Source organism: Asterias amurensis, chromosome 13, assembly GCF_032118995.1.
Source record: "Asterias amurensis chromosome 13, ASM3211899v1".
Classification (NCBI taxonomy): domain Eukaryota; kingdom Metazoa; phylum Echinodermata; class Asteroidea; order Forcipulatida; family Asteriidae; genus Asterias; species Asterias amurensis.
The window spans coordinates 8,491,981-8,516,899 of record NC_092660.1 but is presented as its reverse complement, the minus strand read 5'-3'; the positions used below and the strand labels follow the sequence as shown (position 1 = coordinate 8,516,899).

Sequence of the window (24,919 nt, the reverse complement as noted above, 5' to 3'; positions counted from 1 at the left end):
GTATAAGAGATGTGTGCTAAATGTAGTAAAACCTTTGCAAGTTTTTTAGTTTGAGGAAACTTTTGAATTGAGACAAGTGTATTTTTAATCATGTCCTTTTTGTGTAATGCGACTAACCGCTTTTTACAAAGCTATAACATCCAGAGTACAACGCCCACAACATTTTTCATATCATCACTTCAAAGCCTTGGGTGTCAAGTACAAATCAGTCTATAAACTTAGTGGAAATAATATCTCACATAGAACTACTAGCACCAAGATCAAGAAATGACACTAAAAAGTGTAATGCGACTAACCATGGAATCGCCCATATACATGAGTATCCAACAGGATACTTATAAATGGTCAGCAACTTGAACTTTTCGGTGTACATGGCAAAACCATGGTCAGTCGCATTACAGTTTTCCAGACAATGTAGCCACGCCTACATGGAGCCCAAGCTGAGTTCTTATTTGGAAAAATTGGGTTCATTCCTTGTCAACAACTAAAAATAAATTGGTTTCATTATGTTAGCTATAATTTCTAAGTGGAAAGAAAGTTGTGACAAAAACTTGATTTTTTGGTGTCATGTCCATGTTTGCTTGCTCTCAAAATTCTGGACAATTCCAATTCAATCTGACTTTTGGCAGGTATGTGTTACGGTTTTTTTTACATTGGGGAGGAGCTTAATAAATACATTATTACTGTAGAGATAAGGGTTAAGACAAGAAAGGTTATTTCTTACGTCCAACTGTGGTATATCCGTCTGCTGGAAGGTATCAATGATACCTTTGACTGCGTCCGGCCATACTTCAGGCATTGTGTTTAGGGCAAAGGATGATAACTGGAAATCAAAAACAATTCATTTTAAATTGTGAAGACATACATGTACTACAGGATTTGTACATATCCAAAAAAAGAGGGAGATTTTTGTAAAGATTCAATCTTAGGCGAAGTTTGCAGTAGCAACATATGGAAATCTTGGTTCTGAATAGAACTGGTTGTGACAACTCATTGTTTCAATCAGTATACTCTGATCGTCTTCCAAGATAATGCACTGATCGAAGCATTCAGTTGTCAACCACTTGTTTCTTTATAGAACCATTACTACTCAGAAGAGATTTACACATGGTGCTGCCACAAACTTCACCTAATTATACTCCCACCATGCAAAGTTTCATATCCAACTTAAATACATTCCAAAAATCTGTTAAAATCATAGTATCACGTAAAAAAAAAACCTTTACTATCTGAAGGTCACAAGCAAATGGCACACTATTTTGCCAGATCTTTTTTCTTTTCTTTTCATGTGGTCTCTGGTCAGAGAAGGGAATGATCTTGTGCTGCCTGTAATCTTAAAAATCTGGACCATGCCAATTAAATCTACACGGTTGGTAGGTATGCTACACTGGAAGTGTGGTGGCCGAGCGGTTAAGAGCACCGAATTCAAACTCTGGTGTTTCTGATCAGCAGAATGTGGGTTCAAATCCCCAGCCGCGACACTCGTGTCCTTAAGCAAGACCCTTAACCATTGCTTCGTCCTTCGGATGGGACGTAAAGCCGTTGGTCCCATGTGTTGTGTAACGCATGTAAAAGAACCCAGTGCACTTATCGAAAAGAGAAGGGGTTCGCCCCGGTGTTCCTGGTTGTGGCTGCTTAATGCGCCGTAGCACCTTGTAAACCCTTATAAGGTGCTAAATAATTGGGTCTCAGAATTCATCACTGCAATAACCTATTTTTTTTAATGTTTGTATATACTCAGCGCCTTGAGTACCTTGTTTGGTAGATACGTGCGCTATATAAAACTTCAATACTATAAGGTTCACTAACATGACTAATGACACATCCATGGTTTCAGTACCAGCAAGTGTAGTAATTAACCAGGTTGGAGTAAAGAAGAGCCACAAATATCACTTCAAGTACTTTCAAAGGCTTTTGACCATGAAAACAAAAATCGCCCAATCATGTTGAAAAAGTATTCCAAGATTTCGCTGAGTCTTAAAATAAACCCTTAGTGTGTTGTGGCCTTTTTTTAGATTATCTTTCCAATATGCAGCAGTTCAGTTATGGAACAGTCTTCCAGAGGTTGTTAAACAGGCTGAGACATCAGAACAATTCAAAACCCGATTGAAAACATATCTGTTTACTTTGTACAATAATTGTTGATTTCCTTTTACAGCGCATAGGGACCTCACGGTGATATACGCTATATAAGAATGGTTTTTATTATTATATTATTATTAATTGGTAAATAAATTTAAATGGATAACCAATGAATGTTTTCAATATGAGATCTAACTGATATAGAGTTCAATCCAGCAATAAGTTTCCATGAGGACATTTCTATCCGCAAGTACTTCAAGTACGTCAATATGAATAAAATAGACCTAAATACAATTATCACATGCTGGGGGAGATTGGATTGAATTAAATTGAATCGAATTTAGTTGAATTGTATTGAATTGTACAAAACTGTACAAAGTTTTCATTTGACTCGAAGTGCCAATGCTGCTTGTTGTAACTGGCCATAGATAAAATTATAAAATTAGAATACCCGTAACGAAGCAACAAAACACAAAAATAACAGTTGAAGTTGACTATAAACTTGAATGCTGCGGATTAGAACTGTCCATTATGAACATGAGCACAGCCACAATCATAGGTCCACTTTTTGTTACAAAGACACCAAATGAACGAGAGATCAATGCTGAGTAACTCTTTGCAGATTCAACAAACTGCAGCACTTCTTCAATTTATTACTCACACAGCGATTGTTAACCGATGTATAATTAACATTGAATTAACTGGTACATCAGTGGTTTTCAATTGTTCATGGAATGGAAACGAAAAATAAAAAGTGTACCCATGAATGTTACTGTGGGCCCAATAAAAATATCAGTCTCCTAACGATGACTAAAGCAAGCCTACTTGCGCAGCGATATTTGCAAGTGAGTTGAGCGGAGTTGAACTGCTGCAAATTTTTCGTTGCAAATTTGTGGTGTCAACATACAAATCGCATTCGCATTCACAGGAAGTCTGAACCAGGCTTTAGGCTTAAGTAGTAATCTCGGCTGATTTCTACCTTCTAAGCCAAGCTAGTAGTTAAAAAGCAGGACAGTTCTTTTAAGAACCGAAAATCTACTCCGTGGTAGTAGAATAAATGAAGCAAGACAGTTCTCTAATGAAAAATCTACCTTGCAATTAGATGTATATACACAAATCGTGTTACTGTAAACTAAATATATATCGATACCTGACCATGCAATGCCTCAAATCCCTTATAAAATATTTTCAATAAAATCTACTCAGCGGTAGTAGAATATAAAGCGAGACAAGTTCTCTAAAGAACATAATCTAACCAGCAATACACGCATGGTGTCACCACAAACCAAATATATATTGATACCTCATCATGCAATGCCTTAAATCCCATACAAAATATTTTCAAAAAATTCTTCTCAGCGGTAGTACAATGTAGAATATAAAATCTACCCTGCAAGTTGATACCAGATGGTGTTATCCAAAACCAAATTTATAATATATATTGATACCTCACCATGCAATTCCTCAAATCCCAATATAAAATATTTGTAGTACTTACTGCTACGCACAACCGGGTCAACACAATTCTGGCTCCAGCACCGAACGCAAAGATCTGTCTGAATATCTGAGTGCGTAGGATATCATACTGTTCCGGGTGCACCTCAATCCTAAACAAGACGACAATAACAAGGAGAGGGAAAAAAGTCAGAGAGAGCAATACTTAACTCGTGTCAAGTACAATAACCTAATAAGTAATTTACGGATTTCCTGTGACATTTAAAGATCTTTAAGCTTTTAGCACATCCTCGTTCAATGCCACAGGAAAAGAAGTAAGCTGCCGATGTTTGCGGAGACAAGCTGAAATGAAAACATTTGTCCGGATGTATTCAGTTAATGAAATATCACACTGGAGTTCTTTTTAGCACATTTTCCATTTAATCATTTTTAAAGGCACTGGACAATTGGTAATTACTCAAAGTAATTGTTAACATAAAAACTTACTTGGTAACAAGCAATGGAGAGCTGTTGATAGTAAAACATTGTGAGAAATGGCTCCCTCTTTAAGTAATGTACCTTTTGAGAAAGACGTAATTTCTCAATCAAATAATAAAAAACTTCACCAGAAGCCTTTTATTATGCATCTGAAAGCAAACAGATTAATGCAACAACAGTGTTTTTTATCTTTCATTATTCTTTTGCAAATTCGATGACCAACTAAGCCCAGATTTTCACAGATTTGTTTGTTAATGCATATGTTGGGATACACCTAGTGAGAATACTGGTCTTTGAATAATTAACCAAGCGTGTACATTGCCTTTAATGAGACAAAACTGCAATGACAAGCAGAAGAATCTGTTTCGTTTGTCAAGGCTAATGGATCATCCAAGTGATTAATTTGACACGGTAGTTCCACCCCAAACTAGTTATTCTCTTCCTTTCCCACAACGTGTAAAGCTTTAAATCTTTACTGCATCATTATTGAACACTTTAAGGGCACTGGCATCTTTGGTATTTGTCAAAAATATGCATAAAATAACAAACCTGTGAAAATTTGGGCCTAACTGGTCATCAAAGTTGCACAAAAATAATGAAAGAAAAAATACCCTTGTTGCACAATTAATTTGTGTGCTTTCAGATGCATAATAAAAGGCTTCAGGCCTGAAGTCTTTTAATGTTTGAGTGAGAAATTACCTCTTTCTAAAAACCTATGCTACATGTACTTCAGAGGGAGTCGTTTCAAACTATCAACAGGTCTTCGTTGCTTGTTACCAAGTAAGTATTTATGCTAAAAAGTTGTTTGTGTAGTTACCGATAGTGTCCAGAGCCTTTAAGGTTTTATACAGTGTTGTATTTTGAGTACTTAGTATCAATTACTGTCTAGAAATAGGAACACTTTTCCGAAGAATTAGCACATTTTTTCAAGCACAAATGTTGCAACTTCCTTGAAAGTCTGCGAAATTGATGAAAATTAATCCGTTCCTAGCCGTTGTGCAAACACAACAAAGTGAAAGACGTGAACAGTCAATAAATAACCAAGCCAAAACCTACCAGTATCTGGAAATCTTTGTATGGAGGGCACTAGCACCAAAATACTGGACCTCTGTGGCCTGGTGATACAAAGAAAATAAAGAATTCATTATTCACAGTGTATAAAGACAATGGGTGGATTTCACAAAGAGTTATAGGAGATACTTAAAACGTATGGCTAGTCCTAAGACATTGTAAGATAGGACGAGTACCTCGTCTCGTCCTAACTCGAGTTCTTTGTGAAATCTACCCTATGTCACATAGGGCAATCTTAACCTACAGGCAAACAGTTCAAATCTAAAAGAAGAGGAGAACATTATTTGGTTTTAACCAAACACCGATGTGTGTAAAGCACTATACTTCCATGAGTCCTGTGGTAACAGGGGTGCCATTTTCAAAAATATAAACAAAAATTTTTCAAATGTCCTTTTCCTCCCTAATAAATAACATAAAAAAGGGTTTGCAATGTATTTCTAATAAACAACACCACATAAAAAACTCTTTCTCAGTTTTGTTTTCTGGCATTTCTTGCCATTATACTTTCACAACCTTTAACCTTTAGCATAAATGTAGCTGACAAAGGAGTATTTTACAAGAATAAAGACTAAAACCCTTTCACACTATGGAGACAAATCATACAAATTCACTGCCACTCAGAGTTTCACATTCGCTGGGATTTCCCAACACAATATAGACAATGTGACCTATTTTTACATTCAAATCGCCCTCTGTTGACAAAACACTGTATAGGTCATGTTTCGCCAGGCAAAATTACGCGTAGTCATGGTAACATTGCATTCACTTTCTAGCTGGCTGCCAAAACACAAAGGTTTTGCCCGGCGGTATGCGCGCGAATCGTGTTATGATTTTCGAGTGACGTCAGAGGTCACATCGTCTATTAAAGACACTGGACACTATTGGTAATTGTCAAGGACTAGCCTCCACAGTTGTTGTTTCTCAACATATGCATAAAATAACTAACCTGTGAAAATTTGAGCTCTATCGGTCTTCGAAGTTGCAAGATAAAAATGAAAGAAAAAAAACACCCTTGTCACACGAAGTTGTGTGCGTTTAAGATGGTTGATTTCGAGACCTCAAGTTCTAAATCTGAGGTCTCGAAATCAAATTCGTGGAAAATTACTTCTTTCCCGAAAACTATGGCACTTCAGAAGGAGCCGTTTCTCACAATGTTTTATACCATCAACCTATCCCCATTACTCGTCACCTAGAAAGGTTTTATGCTAATAATTAGTTTGAGTAATTTACCAATAGTGTCCACTGCCTTTACCCCTGGTATTATCTTGCTTCAACCTTCCCCAGTCCCAAGCAGGTGAACCTACATGTATTCCAAGGAAAAACTTGTTTCCATCAAGTTTGTACCCTAGGTTTAATACACTTCAGTCCAACGCCTACATGTATGTGTAAATGGCTTTGTTGCACTTGATATGCTTAAGGGCTCCTTGGGTGGTCGGGGTTGGCAGGTAATATCTTTCTTCACCATCCACCTCAAAGACCCCGGTTCGAATCACGCCAGGGGCACTAAATGGATTGTGTTTCAGTCCCTACTGTACCTGACTGCGTAGGTTTTGCATGGATTAATTCACGAGGGATTTCCTCCCACGTCTAAAACTGAAACTTCCTTTCTTGTTTTCTCTCTATTGGGTTCTTGGATACAATCTTGGTCATATCTCATTGGGACACCAATGCTCCCGTGCCCCCTTTCAATGTAGCTCTCTTTGCGCGGTCGTCGGCGCTCCCATCAACATGTTTATTGTCACAGGGGAAATGGACAGGAATTGTTTACTGTAACGTTGTAAATGGGTGGCACAAGCATTTTGGCCGGGATTGTAGATTACGTTTGATCTTTTAAGAGTCATTGGCTTCACAACCAGAATACATGAAGTGAAAAAAAGCAATTAATTGTCTGTCTCATGCATTTAGTACCAACTGCCATCCTTTTGTCGACACCTTTCATTAACTATGATTCATTTCTAAAGAGTGGCAGACTTTCCAAAACGCTTTCCGAGGATCAAGAAAGTCAACACATGCAGAGAAGAATTACTACGACGTGAATGATATGGACACCTTACTTGATACTGATTGGATGTTAAGCCTCTACTGGCAATCTACTGGTCGTCACTAACCGACATCTCAACAGTCATTATCTGGAGGTGCTTCCCAAAGGCCAATCCACATTGTGACAGCAGGGCTCTAAATTAGCACTGGACCACAGGCCTGAAGCCAGTGGTTTTAGCGATGGGCGCCAGTAAACTTACACCAGACTGGACAAGTGTGGTGAAGTCTTCTGATATGTGATTGAATAATATTAGGTTACCTCATTATGTAATGTCTTAGTGAAAAATTGCATACTATCTTTTAATTCTACTGAGCGTCAAATTAGGACCTGGGCATAATATCATAAAGCCTGGGGAAGCACCAAAAACTTGCTGAGCACAAAACAGTAGCAAAAACAGGTTACCAGCCAAAATTACAATAAGTTTGTATTGTTGTGGCTGGTGAACCACTCAGTTTTTGCTTAGCAAAGAAATTTGTCAAGCAGTATTTTCTGCTTTAATACAGCTTTTTGAAATTTGACCCGTGGCTCAACTTCATAGAGCTGCTTTTATAAGCAGAAAATATTGCTAAAAAAGTTTCTCTTAAGCACAAATTAGCAGGATACCAGTCACACAATGAACATGAGAGATGGCATTTTGGCTGGTAACCTTATTATGGTAAGCAAAATTATTGTGTTTTTAGCTACATTACTTTTTGTGCTTAGGCAGCTTTATGAAATTGGGCTCTGGTTGTTTACGGGGTGAACTCACCTTGTCTGGGGCCAGAAGTGTCCATGAGAATTGCCAAGCTTGTTGTGAGCGTTGCGCCACCAGCAGCCATCGCTGAGCAGAGTCCTTTACCCCAGGGTGTGGATCATAATAAAGCTGATGTATAGCCTGAAGGAAAGGACAGAACAAATTATTTGGACTGAGAGTGCGTTTCAGATGGCCTCTCTATACTGAGTTTAAAAATATTGGTGCCTAAGCGTCAGGGTTCTAAGCGTCAGGGTTCTAACCATCACGGTTCTAACCATCAGGGTTCTAACCATACACAAGCTAGCGTATCGGGCCATCTGATATAATGAGCATGCAACAGGTTGATACACACAACCTTTGGCAGATAAGTGCAAATTTTATTTCTGCTAAAAAAGTTTATATTAATGTCAAAAAAAGTTAAAACCATCTATACACGTAATGCTCCAGAATGCACATTAGGGCATTTAAAACCAAGATAAACACCAAGTAGAAAACATTCTTAAGTCCTTGTTTCAACTCAGACTTCTTTGGCCACTGCAAAAATCTGGGTCCGGAATGCCCCCCCCCCCCCCAGTTTTGAACAATTCTGTGGAGAACCCTGGAGCATTGTATCTGAAAATAAAGACCCTCGTACAGTGTACAAGATACGTAAATATCTTTGTACTTCAGTCTATTTGTATGGCTTCAATAAATTTTCCAAATGGCTTTGAGATACACAATGTCTTTGCACATGTATATTATTGTAGTCTATTTTAATGATGGCTTCAAGAAATCCCCCCCCCCCCTAAAAAAAACAAAAAACAAAAAAAATATGGAAATCAAGAAAAATCCTGAGAGTATACTTTCCAGCATGCTAAGAAAGACTAAATACGCATTCTTGTTATAAATGTAGTAACTCTACTTTCTAACTTTTTACTAGCAGTGGAGACAAGTCCAGTGGCCATTTTTGACCCCATACCCAATGGCAGTTTTTAGCCCAGTTTACCCTACCTTTTCTATGTTATCCACATCAATGTCCAGTGTAGAATCATTTCTTGACTGGGACGAAGCAGCCATCCCTCCTGGACCAAACTGCTGTCAATAAATCCAGCAACACTGCCAGGACCGTCTGGAAGGTCAACGTCACGTTGGGCGACTAAATAAAAAACACTCTACCTCTCCAGTTTGAAGGAAACACTTTATCATCAGGTGTTAATGGCCTGGTTCCTGTTCGGAGAAATAACAAAACAAAAAACCAAGATAAGCTTAAATTTAAAAAGGTTTAAAAAAAAGTAAATGGCCTGACGTTTCGACCCCCTAGCAGAGTCTTTCTAGGAGAATTATTTTCATTTTTTTTCACCTGCAGATTGTGGTATGTGTACATGGAGGCAGTACAATGTGTAGATTGAAATCCCTGTGGGTGATGTGGTAAACTGAATAAGCCAAGAATCATAGAGGAAATTTAATGCGGTACATGTATGTTGTAGATACATCTACTATGGCCCTTTTCGAAACCACGGCTTCGGCTTTGGGTTCGGCTTCAGACTCCGTCCTCATGTCTTAAGCCCTGAGCGGGTTAAACGCAAAGCACGCGCAATGGTCAAATCAACCGTTGTCAAATCCAAAGCCAAAACCAAAGCCGAAGGCTCAAAAGGGGCCTCATAGATGTGTACTTCACAATCTTGGCATTTTGAAAATCTGAACACAAATCTGATCTGAACACAGCTATATTCTCACATTGACCATATTTTGGTGCTGTATTAAGAAACTGGGCATTCTGAAATCTGAACACTACAAGTCAAACTTTAAATCCAGAGCACAAAATTTCTTGTAAACCTGCGGTATTTGTAAAGTGGTGTAATTGGGTAGTTGACCATAATCATACTATGAGCACCAAAGTGTAACACTGGTGTACTGGTGTAACACTGTACAGTTGTCACACAGATGTATCACACCCCTTTAGTGTAACACAGTTGTACATGGTGTACGGGTGTACCAGTGTAACACTGGTGTACCAGTATAACACCGGTGTACAGCACCCTTTCAGAGGGAATTCAACCCTTTTTCATGATTGAGTGCAGGTGTAACACGGGTGTATCGGTGTAACACCGGTGTACAGGTGTAACACTGGTGTACAGCACCCTTTCAGAGGGAATTCAACCCTTTTTCATGATTGAGTGCAGGTGTAACACGGGTGTACCGGTGTAACACTGGTGTACAGGTGTAACACTGGTGTACAGCACCCTTTCAGAGGGAATTCAACCCTTTTTCATGATTGAGTGCAGGTGTTACACAGGTGTACCGGTATACCACTGGTGTACATGTGTAACACTGGTGTACAGCACACCTTCAGAGGGAATTCAACCCCTTTTCAGAATTGAGTGCAGGTGTAACACATGTGTACCGGTGTAACACTGGTGTACAGGTGTAACACTGGTGTACAGCACACCTTCAGAGGGAATTCAACCCCTTTTCAGAATTGAGTGCAGGTGTAGCACTGGTGTAGAGCACACAGTACAGCTTTAGAGTGTATTCTACCTGTCTTCAGGGTTGACTTGAAGTGTAAACAATTCATCACCTTCAATTCTACACAAGTATTATCTATAGGAGTAACACTAAGTGCAAAGTGCAGAGTCTATTCTACCTGTCTTTTAGAATGACTGCAGGTGTAACACTGAGTTCTTACAGAGTGAACACTGTATTGTACCGGTCTTCAGGCAGGAAAGTAGTCTGTCAACCCTCTGCACCCATCTTAAGAAGGGATTGACCATCCCAACATGACCCTAGTTACCAACAGACTCACTAAAAAGCATTTCCTGATTATTGTGATCCCTCAGATAATTAAAGCTGACGGCCGTCACAAATCCTCCTAAATAGCCTGATTCCTGGCCATCAAGAGGCCATTGACAGGCTCTAAAGCACAATCCTAGCCTCTCAGCACTACATTAATAGAACACTCTTAGCATACTCCAGAGAGCTGACTTTATAAATACGGAAACAAAATAAGCTCAACGAAACATCTTAAGAGTTGCACTTTCAGTATCATTCTTTCTTTTTTTTAGTTTTTTTTTAAGCTATCTTCTGCTCCAGCTCCTCTCTCTCGATAGTGGCATAGACACTGTACAGCTCCTCGTAAAGGTGCACGCCTCCTTCAGGCAGAAGTTCATGAACCTTTAAAGATCAATCGACCCCGAGTGTCTTGAAGAGAAGCTAAGCATCCCTCCCTCAAGGGTCAGGTATTAAACTTGGAGGCACACCTGCTGACAGGGCGGCAGCGTTGAGGGGGGTCTACTACTCACTCAGAGATAACCTGCAGGCTAGACTGATCCATATCTAGTATCACTTCCTCTGGGTTAACCATTCACATCCTCTGTCTACACACTTTGAGTTCCCCCAAGTGTGTCACTGCAGAGAGTGCAGAGTACAGTTTGATGTGTTCAGAAACGATCACAAGGGTATAAACAGGTACAGTAAACATAGTTTCCCTGTTAAAACACTAGTGCTGTATTTTACATCTGTACTGCATGGGTGTGAGCTGGCAGTATTTTTTCAAAAGGTTTATGCTTTGAAAAATGTTTGCCACAATAAAAATAAGTAATAAATGAAATCAAACTTAATTTATACAAGCACATTGATCCTCCTCATGTGTTATGACGTCATTGTCAGGCCTGGGGTTGATTTCAAAAAAGATACGTCCTAGTGTAACTTACTAGTAGGACTACATGTACATGTAGTCCTAGGAGTTATTAAAAACCTGAAGGCAAGTCCTAAGTTTTAACTTTTCCTAAACTCAATATAAGATTCGTCTTCACCCCTTTGTGAAATTCACAGCTGATGCTTCATTTTTATTTGGCAAGGGATTTGTTCTCCTTGGTAAAGGGCACCTCTTGTAAAATTATATTGGAACATTTCAAGATTCACCAAGGCAATGACCATGGGCAACAGAGGTGATTGCAAGACAGGGAAAACCATAAATTGCTTCTCTTAACCAAGGTATATGGGAATCTGCAACATGGGCCGAGACTAGAGCATTGAAATAATTAAAAAACTTAGAGCTATATTAAGTTTGCAGCTTCCTCCTCACGGAACTGAGAAAGTTTGTGGATTGGCTAAAGTTTGCCTTTATGTAAAAACAATGAACTGGGAAAGGAAACAATGAACTGGGAAAGGCCTTGTGTTGTATTTGAGTGCCATGATTCTATTAAGAACCATGTATTCATCATTATTCATTATTATCACAAATATACCTGTAGTACAGTATACCGTTCGACTTGTGCACTGTTGAAAGGTTGCAAATACATGCAGTAGATCAACTTAAAACGTGACCCTTAAAACATGACCACAAAACCTAAATTTTCACAGATTTGTTGGTTACCTGTATTCCCAAGTATAAACTAGAGAACAGGAATAGTTTTACTCTTTCCAAAATCAATCTTTACTGAACATCAGGCGTACACGCCGAGAATGACTAAGTTTTTCTAATCAATCTTTCAGAGAGAGGGCGGGGTGGAGGTTGTCACCACTATACACCCCAGAGGTAACATGTTTTTCTTAAACACTTTACGTACAGTCCATAAAATCTCTGCTGAGCAAGATGAAGTTCCCATCCTGTTTGTGTCTACGTGTAGCTTGATTGTAACTATTTCCTTCCTTAGTCGAACCCACAGTCTGTCAGAACAATTAGTGTAAAAAAGCAGGCCTGACACTTCACGAAGGCAACAAAGGCGATTGCCTCTGTGCCCTCTGATCATTGCCTTGGTGCCATTGAAATGCTCTGGACAGTAGAAATTTACAAGTTCCTCAGAGTGCCCTTAACCAATGAGAATGTCTCGGTGCCTTTGCCCTTTCAAAAACCAAGCATACAGGCCTGCCACGGGCAGTACTGATTCCAGAGTGTTTCCAGGCTTCCATAGTACTGTACCGTACTGTATTTTCACAAAATAAGCTGTTCGGGTTGTCTGCAAAGTTTTTTATTGTAGTTTTCAAGAGAGAAAGACAGATCCAAATATGGCTGTTCTCGGGGACATGCTCACAAGAGGCAATTTTAAGGCAACATGTTAAAAATCACCTAAATATGCAGTGTCAGGTAATGGAAGAGTTTCCTGTAAAGTTTATGAAGACAAGTGGTACATGTAGGAGGGGTGCTTTTAAACCATTCTTCGCCCCCTTTTTATCTCATTGGGTCATGAACAAGACATTAGTGAATGCGACTGCTTTTTACTGCTTTAAGTTAAAGTTGCAACAGTTACAACCATGCGTTTTTCCCATTAAAATGTAGCCAAACTAGCCGTAGTATGTTTTGAATCACTCTTGATTGTTACAACTTTTGGTTAGAAGCCTAGTCAACTTTCGATAGCAAGAAAGTATTTTCAGAAACATTTACTTTCGAAGTAATGAGGTAATGTCAGAAGATTTATTTTTTTTACATGTATGCCACAAAATTTGAATCTTAGAAGTGTTACAGGCCTTTAAAATTTTATATTTTATAGAACTAAAACGAATGAAAACAATCAAAATTTGGGTTCCAAGACCCAAAGGTTTACTTGGCCTTTTTGAAAGCAACAAATATCAGAAATACATTGGAGCCGAAATTACATGGCAACCCAAGGTCTCCAAAAAGAATGTCAATGTTATTGTCAAATAATTCATAATGTCACTGGCAACCACAGACTATCAACAAAGAATGTCTGGTGCACCTGCAGAACACTTTGCACATACACTGTAAATGTAAGAACCACTAATGTGACAGCTTCAAAACCAATTCTTTCAAAATGTGTTTAAAGGCAGTGGACACTATTGGTAATTACTCACAATAATTATTAGCATACAACCTTACTTAGTGACGAGTAATGGGGAGAGTTTAATGGTTTAAAACATTGTGAGAACTGGCTCCCTCTGAAGTAAACTAATTTTTGAGAAAGAAGTAATTTTCCATTTGATTTTGAGACCTCAGATTTAGAATTTGAGGTCTTGAAATCAAGCATCTGAACACACACAACTTCGTGTGACAAGGGTGTTTTTCTTTTATTATCTCGCAACTTCGACAACCAATTGAGCTCAAATTTTCACAGGTTTTTTATTTTATGCATTTGTTGAGATACACCGAGTGAGAACACTTGTCTTTGACAAAATTACCAATAGTGTCCAGACTAAAATGTTTATTGTCCGTTTAACTAAAACCTGCACAGCTGGCAAAACATTGGCAATGTTCGTGTAGGCCTATGTGTAGGCCTAATAGTTAAAAGCTGGACAGTTCTTTTCAGAACTGAGGAGTCTCCCGAACAGTTCCCTAAGAACAACTCTACCTGGCAAGTAGATACACACATGGTGTTACCGCAAACCAAATATATACAATTGAATTACCAATAGTGTCCACTGGCTTTACAGCCATTGGACCCTTTCGGTTCAGAAAAAAAAATAAAAGTTCACAGATTTAAAAATAACTTACAGGGTTTAAAGAAGGCAATGGTGAAAGACTCCTCTTGAAATATTATTCCATGAAATGCTTTACTTTTTGAGAAAACAGCAAAATAATATCAATTCTCATTAACGAGAATTACGGATTTATTTTAAACACATGTCATGACAAGGCGAAACGCGCGGAAACAGGGGTGGGGTTTTCCGTTGTTTTCTCCCGACTCCGATGACCGATTGAGCCTAAGTTTTCACAGGTTTGTTATTTGATATAGAAGTTGTGATACACAAAGTGTGGGCCTTGGACAACACTGTTTACCGAAAGGGTCCAATGGCTTTAAGTCATTTTTATAAGTATTTATAAGGAAGTCGAAATAAATAGAATGGATCTAGAAATAGCCACAATGTTACAACTTGAGGATTCCCAATTTACATGCATCATACATCCATTTACCTCCTTGTTTTCTTGTAAATCATGAGACACTGACTGTCCCTGCTTGTCCAGCAGGCTGTTGTGTGCACACATACACACAGCGGCGCCTGTCAGTGTGTGTCAATTTTGACAAAAAATTCGTACACAAAACAAACCCTCCTCAATAAATGGAACTATTCTCTACATACCTGGTTTGGTTCAATTTTAGACAGCTGTAACCTCCATATCCATGCTCGTTACCATAAGACTTCTTCCCGCAAACACTCTTAATGATGAGGAATCTTTACTTTTAAGAACTGAGTGAAGAAGGAACACAATAAGACGGCAAATCCTCACGTCGTACAAGGATCACGTCGTCGAATGTTGGCTGATGGGCGCCCTCAAGAGGTACGGAAGCAGAGTAGTCGACAAGCGGCTCACTAAAACAAAGTATCTCCAACAATAACATGGCACAAAATGTTAAAGTTTCAAAACACAAGTTGGAATATTTAGATGTCTCATAGCTTTTTACAGTAAGGAGAAACGTATACATTGACTTCTAAACTGTTTTCCTTTGCTCAAGAGACACAAATGAATACACCCTAACCAAACACCACCTATAGGCCTAGCCTGCGTGTATTTATTTACAAACGGACCCGAGCACCAATCTTGGAAGAAAACAATCATTAGGCCCTATCTACACCTCTCGACAAAAGGACACGTTTTTCGGGCAGGGCCTTCCTTTCGCTCTATTTCTGTTAAAGGAATACGTTGCCTTGGATCGTCGACTAACACGGTCGGCCATGTATGGGAGTCAAATTTTTGACTCCCATAAATGGCCGACCGTGTTAGTTCGTGACGTAAAAGGAAAACCGTGCAATTTTGGGTGATACTTGTGTGGATCATTATATTCTACTTTTAAAACATCTTTCTAACCATATGCATTTCATAACAAACGGTTTCAAACACTTTTTATAGACCAACTCTTTCGATCCAAGGCAACGTGTTCCTTTAACCGCAGTAGGTGGCGAACCTAAACCCAGATGCTTACGTTCGAATCTATAAGGCGCTTGTCTGAATCTTCCAGTGATCGGTTTGTAAAAAATATGTTCAATACGGGGTAACCTTAATTGAGCCTCCAACGCTCAGCGGGTAGCATTAAACATTTTCCTTTTAAAGGCAGTGGACACTATTGGTATTTGTCAAAGACTAGCCTTCACATTTTGGTGTATCTCAACATATGCACATAACAAACCTGTGAAAAATTGAGCTCAATCGGTCAGTAAAGTTGCGAGATAACAATGAAAGAAAAACGACCCTTGTCACACAAAACTGTGTGTATTTAGATGGTTGCTTTCGTGACCTCCAAGTTCTAAATCTGAGGTCTCGAAATCAAATTTGTGGAAAATTACTTCTTTCTCAAAAATGGCACTTCAGAGGGAGTCGTTTCTCACATTGTTTTATACCATCAACCTCTCCCCATTACGTTACCAAGTAAGGTTTTATGCCAATATTTATTTTGAGTAATTACAAATAGTGTCCACTGCCTATGATGTCCCTTGCAAAAATACTCCAACACTCTTACATTTAAAACGTATTGAGCCCTTTGCTCGGCAGTTTTGACTCAAACTTTTTCAGTGGGACAACCTTGAGCCTTCCCTACGCTCAGCAGGTACAACATTGAACATTGTCATCTTTTAGGACCGTGGCAGATAATTCAACATTCTTTTATGTGAGCAACCTTGAGCCATTCGCTCGCCAAATACAACATTAAAAAAATCATGATTTTTCACAATCTTTAACAACTTATTCAAACACAATCATTATTTTATTAAAGCAACCCCGAGCCCTCCGCTCGGCAGGTACAACATTAAACATTGTCATTTTATGACCTTTGCAAACTCTTAAAACACTATTACACAGACCAACCTTGAGCCAACTGCTGCCCATTAGGTATTGTATTTAACATAGTCAGTTTTATTACCTTTGCAAATTATTCAATCACTCTTTCATTTCAGCAACCTTGGGTCATCTCGTCAGGTACAACTTTAAACATAGTCATTTTTTGAGACCTCTAAAATTTCCAAACATTCTTTCATTTCAGCAACCATGTTCCATCCGCTCATCATAGACATTGCCATTTTTATGACTTTTGCAATTTTATTCAAATATTCTTTCATTTCAGCAACCATGAGCCATCCGCTCATCATAACTTTCAACATTGTTATTTTGTAAGACCGTTGCAATTTATTCAAACATTCTTTCATTTCAGCAACCTTAAACCTTCCGCTCATCAGGTACAACATTAATTTGTAATTTCTTTATGACCTTTGGAATTTATTCAAACATTTTTTTCATTTCAGCAATCTTGAGCCATCCGCACATCAGGTACGACTTTAAACATTGTCATATTTTGAGACCTTTGGAATTTATTCAAACATTTTTTTCATTTCAGCAATCTTGAGCCATCCGCACATCAGGTACGACTTTAAACAATGTCATTTTTTATGACGTTTGCAACTTATTCAAACATTCTTTCAGTTTGAGCAACCTTGAGCCATCCACTCATCAGGTACAACTTTAAACATTGTTATTTTGTAATGACTTTTGCAATTTATTCAAACCTCCTTTCATTTTGAGCAACCTTGAGCCATCCACTCATCAGGTACAACTTTAAACATTGTTATTTTGTTATGACTTTTGCAATTTATTCAAACCTCCTTTCATTTTGAGCAACCTTGAGCCATCCACTCATCAGACACAACTTAAAACATTGTAATTTTATTTTATGACTTTTGCAATTTATTCAAACCTTCTTTCAATTTGAGCAACCTTGAGCCATCCACCCATCAGGTACCTGCATGAAGTCTAGGCATGGTGGCTCAATTGTAAACATGTGAAGTCACATGTCACGTCGTCTATTCATTTGGTTTTTTAAACCGTTTGATTCTTTTAATCATGTACACACAAAAAATCATCCGTGAAAATTTTATTTCAAAAGGCGGTAGAGATTTTTGTTTTTTCTTTTATATGTCGCCGAAAATCTTGAGAGGTTTGGTCTACACTTAATATTAATACCTCATTGAATAAATAGAAATGGTAAAGGGAAATATTCTCACTCAAGTATGAAAAGACTTCAGGCCTGAAGCCTTTTATTAGGCATCTGAATGCAAACAAATTTGTGCAACAAGGGTGTCTTTTCTTTTATTATTCTCTTGCAACTTCGATGATTAAATTAAGTCCAAACATTCACAGATATACTGTTTTATGGTTATGTTGGGATACACCAAGTGAGAATACTCGTCTTTGGCAATTACCAAACGTATCAAATTCCTTTAGTAGTCACCGCGACAGATAATTAACGACATGTCCACAAGTTTAATATCATATGAAAAGCAAAATAAACATAGGGGGCATATCCGTAATTATTGATTAGATTTAATTTAAATATGTAATTAATATTATGAGTATTTCCTATATCCATCCAGAACGAACATCCATATACACTTCTTCCTCGTCATCTATGACCAATTAAAGAAAGAGTGAAGTACTTTTTGAGTATCTCGTGTTTTTTTTTTTACAGTAAATGTTTGAACAGTCCCTAAAATCGATATCAGTTTTAATCCCTTGATGTTTGAGTTGTCTCTTCAAGTATTGACGTTGGACACAGTCCATTGGGCTTGGTTTGTTTATCAAGAGGCTGATGACATGAGGCCGGCTGATGGGGACTAGCTTAATGAATGACAAACAGGCAGAAGGGGGAAGCAATGGGGGCCACACCCAGATTAACTACGGGTCGAGACTCTAAACAAAGGCATATACATCTTTGGTAATCACTTGCTGTATGTCCCAATGTATCAAGTAACAAACCTGTAAAATTTTGGACTCATTTGGTCGTCGAAGTTGCAAGAAAATCTCTCTCTCTCTCTCTATTCGACCGATGTCGGAATCATATTGAGATTTGCCCATTCTTGTATATCCCCCATTAGGTTGGGAAGATCGGCTATGGAAGCATCCTGATGTCCCTAGCAACTACATCTGTATATAGCTCAGCTTCAGGAGAATAGTGAAAGAATATACACACTTAGTTGCACAACATGTGAGTGCTTTTAAATGCCTCACGGGCCTGAAGTCCCCATTTTTTGAAAATTACCCCATTTTCAAAAACTATGTTACTTCAGGGGGAGCCGTTCTCCCAACCAACTTTTTGACACAAACCAGACCCAAATCTCACTAAAGAATAAAAATGTTGTTTCTGTCTGCCTTTCAAAATGCCCATTTTAGACCCCTCCCCCCGAAAAACCCCAACCAGTTGCCCCTGATCTTTCGGTGCTTGAAAACTCAAAAACTAAAGTATAGGTCTAGTGGGGATCGACACCATCATCAAAACACGATATAATGATTTTTAATTAAATCTTCGGCTTCGTTTCTTGAATAACCCGGTATTCTTTAAACCTTTATTGGTAATAAACACCGAGCGTGGTATTGGAAAGTTGGTTTGGGTTTGCGCTGAAGGAAACATTACACGCCTTTCTTGTTCTGTTCAAAGTTCCTCACTTTGAAAGATTATCTCCCCAATGCTCGCCTACTACTTAAAAGGCACTGGACACTATTGGTAGTTATAATTACTCAAACTAATTGTCGGTATAAAAGCTACTTGGTTGCGAGCAATGGAGAGCTGGTGGTATAAAACTATATGCCGTAGTTTTTGAGGATTTCTCACTCAATTAATGATAAAATACTTCAGCTGAAGCCTTTTATTTATGCATCTGAAAGCACACACTATTTGTGCAATAAGTGTGTATTTTCTTTCATTGTAGTGTTTTACAACTTCGATGACCTATTGAGCCCAAAATGTCTCACAGGTTTGTTATTTTATGCACATGCTGGGATATACGAAGTGAGAATACTGGCCTTTACTTTTAACTGTTTACCAAACTTGTCCAGTGCCTTTAAAAGCACAAGCCCCACTTTCTGAGAGATTTTATTTTTCATTAATAGAAAGAAAAAGGTGAAAAGACCGGACTCCAGTTACACGTCTGTGTGTTTACTACCTGAGTGGCTTTGTCACCTGAGCCATTTGTGGAAACTACAGAAGACACAATACCAGATTAAGTTAATGCGTAGCACCCCTCCGGTACTGTCAGAACCATGGCGTGTATATTTGGGTAGTCATAGCGCTCTGTGTCACTTGGTGAAATCAGTTCACTGTAAAGATGAGTGCATAGTGTAGCACACTGTCATTTCATCTGCTGAATGGATACGTTAAAAATGAGAGTGACGAGAAGATGAAATGGGTATCAAATAATTTGCAGATCTATGACTTTATTCTGTGATTTAATTTTAATGATGACGTCATTAAAATGAGAGAAATTTGTTCATTTGTTGGAAAGGCTGAAACCACGGGCATGTTCTATTGATGACAGAGTGCCAATGACAAGAGGTTTCACCCACATTGTGTAAGACATTGTATTGAAAATGGCATCAAACATGTGGAAGGGTTTACCGGAGCTTCACGTTGCAATTCGCCGGGGACAATTCCACGATGCACGGCAGCTCGTCTCTGCCGGTGACGACGTGAACTGCGGGGATGGGACCCATCGTACACCCCTCATCCTCTGCGCCTTACTTGAGCAAGCAACGTGGGGTGTCGGTATAGCTCGGATGCTGCTTGAGATGGGAGCCCTGGTGGGTCTCCCAGACAAACAAGGACGCAATGCCCTGATCTACGCCTGCATCTACCGCCGACTCGAGCTGGTTGAAATCTTCCTACGAGCTGTAGACTTTGACCTGAATCATCGGGACCGCTTCGGGAACACGGCCCTGTTCTACGCCGCGTCAAGTGGCAACATAGATATTGTGACTGAACTGGTGAAGAAATTCAAACACTTTGGTGAGAAGCTTGACAGGGGAAACAAATGTGGAATGACGCCACTTCTCGAAGCTTGCCGACTAGGGCACAAGACGGTGGGGAGGATATTGGTTGAGAACGGCGCAGATGAAGAGCACAGGGACAGTGTTCGACACTGGAACGCAATGGACTGGGAGCAGGAACACGAAAGACAAGTTGAGGCGGCTGATCGAACCAGGAATCGGTCTTATGACAAACCCTGGCTGGCGGATAAGAAGTCGGCGAGTAACTCGGTACCCGGGAAGCCTCGAAGGAGATCCGCCAGTCTATCAGGGGTCCCCGATGACGGTCAGCAGGGTCTGAGTGACGACGGTGACTCCACGTCGACAGTGAGCACCGATGGAGGTTCGACACCACACCGTGCCCGTTGCGTGGGACTCAGGCGGCTTACTCGAGCGAAGACCATGTCGGCACTGCCGAACATCAACTCGGCTAAAGTAGTAGGACTAACCCGTACGTGGACGGAGGAAAGCAACATGAGCAAGGAGCTCATCACCGCTAAGTTCTACCCGTCTCCTGTGCCGTTTTCCAACCCAAGCCTGACCACAGATGCCGAAAAGACTCACAATGCGTATGGTCAATGGAGAATGACCCAGAACCTCCGACCGGTAGAATCGAGTGTTTCTTCAGGCGGTGAGCCTCATGATCGCGCAGCTTGGCAAGGAGAATTCAGACAGATATTCAAGCGCTATGAACATCAAGTGACGGAGTCATTCCGAAAGAAGGCCAAAGTGAACCCAGTCTTCTCCAATCAGTTCAGATTACAGAGTCAATTTTCGGTGAATCCCTCTATCGCCATCGAGGAGGACAGAAAGGCCCCATCGAGTAGACTCAGTCGAAGACAATCGTTTCTCGATAACGGACAATTGTTGAAACGATTCCCGAGTGTGAACAGCATCGATACTGCTTCAAACACATCGCGGAGGACGAATGTTAACATTGGAGGGTTGAAAGGAAAGCGAGACATGGAATCGAATACATCGTCAGTCGACACTAATGCAGCTGCCAAGATGGTCATGAACGCGTTCCGGAGGAGAAAGTCGAATGCGTTCGTGGGATCCTCATCGACGATTGGGAAAGGCTCTGTGGATGACGATACCGAATCCTGATCGGGTACTAACGGTATCGGTAAAGCAATTGTAAACGGGAGTAAATGATAACAAAACTTATCCATAAAATCTGAGAAACAATTACTCTTCAAAACGGCTGAAAATCAGATTCAATCTTACAATCTTACGTAATCTTAATTTATTTTTGCCCCAGCATGCATCACTCCTTGAGTGGTGACTTGATTTATTAACACACGACGAACAATGTTATACAAATAAAATTGTTAGAAGGACTCTCACAATCTGTAAGTTTATGTTACAACAATGGCGTCAAAATACGAATTAGAAGCCCCGGCACCCCGGCTTAAAACCATTAGATTTTCAATGAGCCACCGGGGAAATTTGACAATAATGACGGCGGGATTATCCCGCTTAGTCCGGTCTACAGCTTGGATCTCCGTGAGATTACCATCATCATTGAATTGTATACCCCTTTTTCCGGGTCGTGCTCTAACTTAGGGTCTAAGACTATTGCCGCCATCAAACATTTGAAACATATTAATTTACTTTGGTGGCCAGGGCCTTGGCCTGCATTTACAGGCAACTTGGAGGCAACCAACTGCATTGCATGCTACACTGGACTACTTTGGTGGCACATGATAAATTTTCAACGATGTCTTACGATGTCTTATGATATTCTTATAAAATAAGAATATTATGTTAACATTTATCAAATATGAACGGATTCTCTGCTTGTAGATTGCTTTGAACTGGTTGCCTGTAAATTGCCTCTTGTGACAAAGTGACATGACTCGTAAACAATATGGAAACGTACTAACTTTCGTGAATATGCATGACTTTTTTGTGTCAAACTGATCGAGAATAATAATAGTATTTCATCGGGGTAAATCCCCATGACGTTCCCAATACAGGTATTCATGATAGACCTACATTGGTGTCTAGATTAAATGCACTATAGATGGTTACACGGGCATATTCACTGTACAAGCTCAGCATCAATGTTATCATTGATGTTGAGGTTAAATTGATAAGAAATACAACAACGATTGCCACTGTGGTTTCCAGGTTGGGTGTGATTGGTTTGATGTGTTTTATTGTACATATCTGCACCGGCAGATAGGGGAAATATTTGGGTGAAACGTGCATTTTGAATTTGGCATACAGTCAGAGTATGGTCATGGATAGATATTTGACTATAAGGGCCATCGCAGGTTTGAATTTTGAAAGTAAAAATTTGTTTAGTTGTCGTCTTTCATTTCTTCCACTTCATGTTATTTATTTGAGTTTGCAGTGGTTTGCTTTGGACAGTTGTTTGTGTAAATTATATAGATTTAAGTATAAATTTGCAATGTGCAATATGTCTTGACTAAAATTGTAAATAACGCTATAAAAAGAAGAAGCATTATTTTAAATTCTAAAAAACATAACTGATGTTGCAAAAGTCTTCTCTTTGTGTTACAAATTGTTTGTTTTGAGAAAAACATTTTCTGGATCCCCCTTGCTCCAACTATCAATTCTCACGAAGAATCAAGGCAACAGAATTTACCTTAAAGGCACTGGACACTATTGGTAAATACTCAAAATAATTGATAGCATAAAAACTTACTTGGTAACTACCAATGGGCAACTGTTGTTAGTATACCAAATTGTGAGAAACAGCTCCCTCTGAAGTAGCGTAATTTAAAGGATTTGGGTACTTTTTGTAACACAAAACACAATGTCCACATATTTACATTAAACTTACATCGTTTGAAGAAAATGATAGTAGAAAGCATACCTAAAAATATTATTTGCTGAGGTGCTGTAGTTTTTGAGAAATAAGTAAAACAATGTCATGAAATATGTTTTTACATGCTAAAATAATTTTCATCTCATGATCGCTGAGACGAAAATTATTCTCATGACATTGTTTTACTCATTTCTCAAAAACTACAGCACCTCAGCAGGTAATATGTCCAGGGAAGCTTTCTACATCATAATCTTCAAACTGTGTAAGTTTAATGTAAATCTGTGGACATTGCGTTTTTTGGCCTACAAAAAAAAGTACACAGACCCTTTAAAAGAGGTAACTTCTCATTCAAATAACAAAAGACTTCATGCCCCAAGCCTTTTATTCTGAAAGCATACACATTTGTGCAACAATTGTGTTTTTTCTTTCAATGTTCTCTCGCAACTTCGATGACCAATTAGGTCCGAACTTCCACAGATTTGTTATATTATTCATACGTATATGTTAAGATACACCAAGTTAGACTAGTGGTCTTTGACAATAACCAACCAGTCCAGTGCCTACAGGCCTACATGCGATGAACAAAGTCTCCTTCTTAAGTGACATAATTTTGTCAATTTGTACCAAAATATTTGTACTGCAAACCTTCTGGGCGTTTTCACTGTGAAACGGAGAACGTAGAAAGTTACTAAGTTACTAATTATAAAAGTTCTATATGACATCAAAGTTTGCCTCTATGGTATTTAGTGAAGTCAGAAGTCAACTTTGTACTGACTGTCCAGAACTAAGGACATCGGCGATTGTAAAATGTGTACACAAAATGACATTTTATGGCACCTTAAAAATATATAACATATTGGTGCCCCCCCCCCCCGTTATGTCAACTTATTCGGAGGCAAGTCTACTGCCTATTTGGTCTCCAAACACGGTGCATTATTTTATTTACATTAAGGATAATGAATGTTTGCTTGATTTGTGAAGACATCATAACATATTTATTTATAGAGCTTTGACGTATGGGGCACGATTTGTTGTTTAATGTAACCATAGGAGACACAGACCATGTTCAGCTGGAATGGTTTTGTGTTTGTAACAGTAATCAACACCGTTCTAACTGAAATGTATGCATGGACCAAATTATAGAATAAGAATACTGTTTGTGACATGATATTATGTGCTTGTTTATTAGCTCTATGGAATTGGGTGCCTGCATGGTTTGACAATAATGGCACAGTTAGATTTTATGTGCTATTATGGGCAATCAATTTCAAATTAATAACTTATCAATAAATTTTTAATGACAGATAATAAAAATCAATATATTATTCAAAGATTGTTGAAAACATTTCAGGATTGATTTTATTTTAAATGTATTTTTGTTTTGAAGCCAAGGAATCCCATGAAAGCTAACTCGGATCATTGTAAACATAGCTAGAACCCTGCTGGAGAGTACACGAGGTGTGCGAGGACAAACCCAAGTGAATTATTTCAGGGAAAACCCACGCAGTCAAGTAGGGACTGAAAACACCATCTTCAAAGTTCCCG

General features: G+C 38.9%; 2 protein-coding genes across 3 annotated transcripts in view; one reads left to right on the top strand and one right to left on the bottom strand.

Moving 5' to 3' along the window:
* Window positions 1–15,041, bottom strand: part of LOC139945921 (importin-13-like) — a 55,836-nt gene extending 40,795 nt beyond the window's left edge. For both annotated transcript variants that reach the window (XM_071943437.1, XM_071943438.1), the window contains exons 1-6: window positions 14,874–15,041; window positions 8,850–9,065; window positions 7,875–8,000; window positions 5,071–5,129; window positions 3,581–3,689; window positions 725–823 (exon numbers count right to left, since the gene is read on the bottom strand). In XM_071943437.1, the coding sequence (XP_071799538.1) occupies window positions 725–823; window positions 3,581–3,689; window positions 5,071–5,129; window positions 7,875–8,000; window positions 8,850–8,915 (459 nt within the window). In that variant the 5' untranslated portion in view covers window positions 8,916–9,065; window positions 14,874–15,041. The remainder of the gene's footprint in view (window positions 1–724; window positions 824–3,580; window positions 3,690–5,070; window positions 5,130–7,874; window positions 8,001–8,849; window positions 9,066–14,873) is intronic.
* Window positions 15,042–19,868: 4,827 nt separating this feature from the next.
* Window positions 19,869–24,672, top strand: LOC139946506 (uncharacterized). The gene has a single exon (XM_071944192.1). It carries the CDS (start codon window positions 20,143–20,145, stop codon window positions 21,682–21,684), a length of 1,542 nt encoding a protein of 513 aa, XP_071800293.1. The 5' UTR covers window positions 19,869–20,142; the 3' UTR covers window positions 21,685–24,672.
* The last annotated feature ends 247 nt before the right edge of the window (window positions 24,673–24,919 follow it).

What these genes read in the sequence shown, in the direction of transcription:
- LOC139946506 (XM_071944192.1), top strand. Translation starts at nt 20,143, where the DNA reads ATGGCATCAAACATGTGGAAGGGTTTACCGGAGCTTCACGTTGCAATT.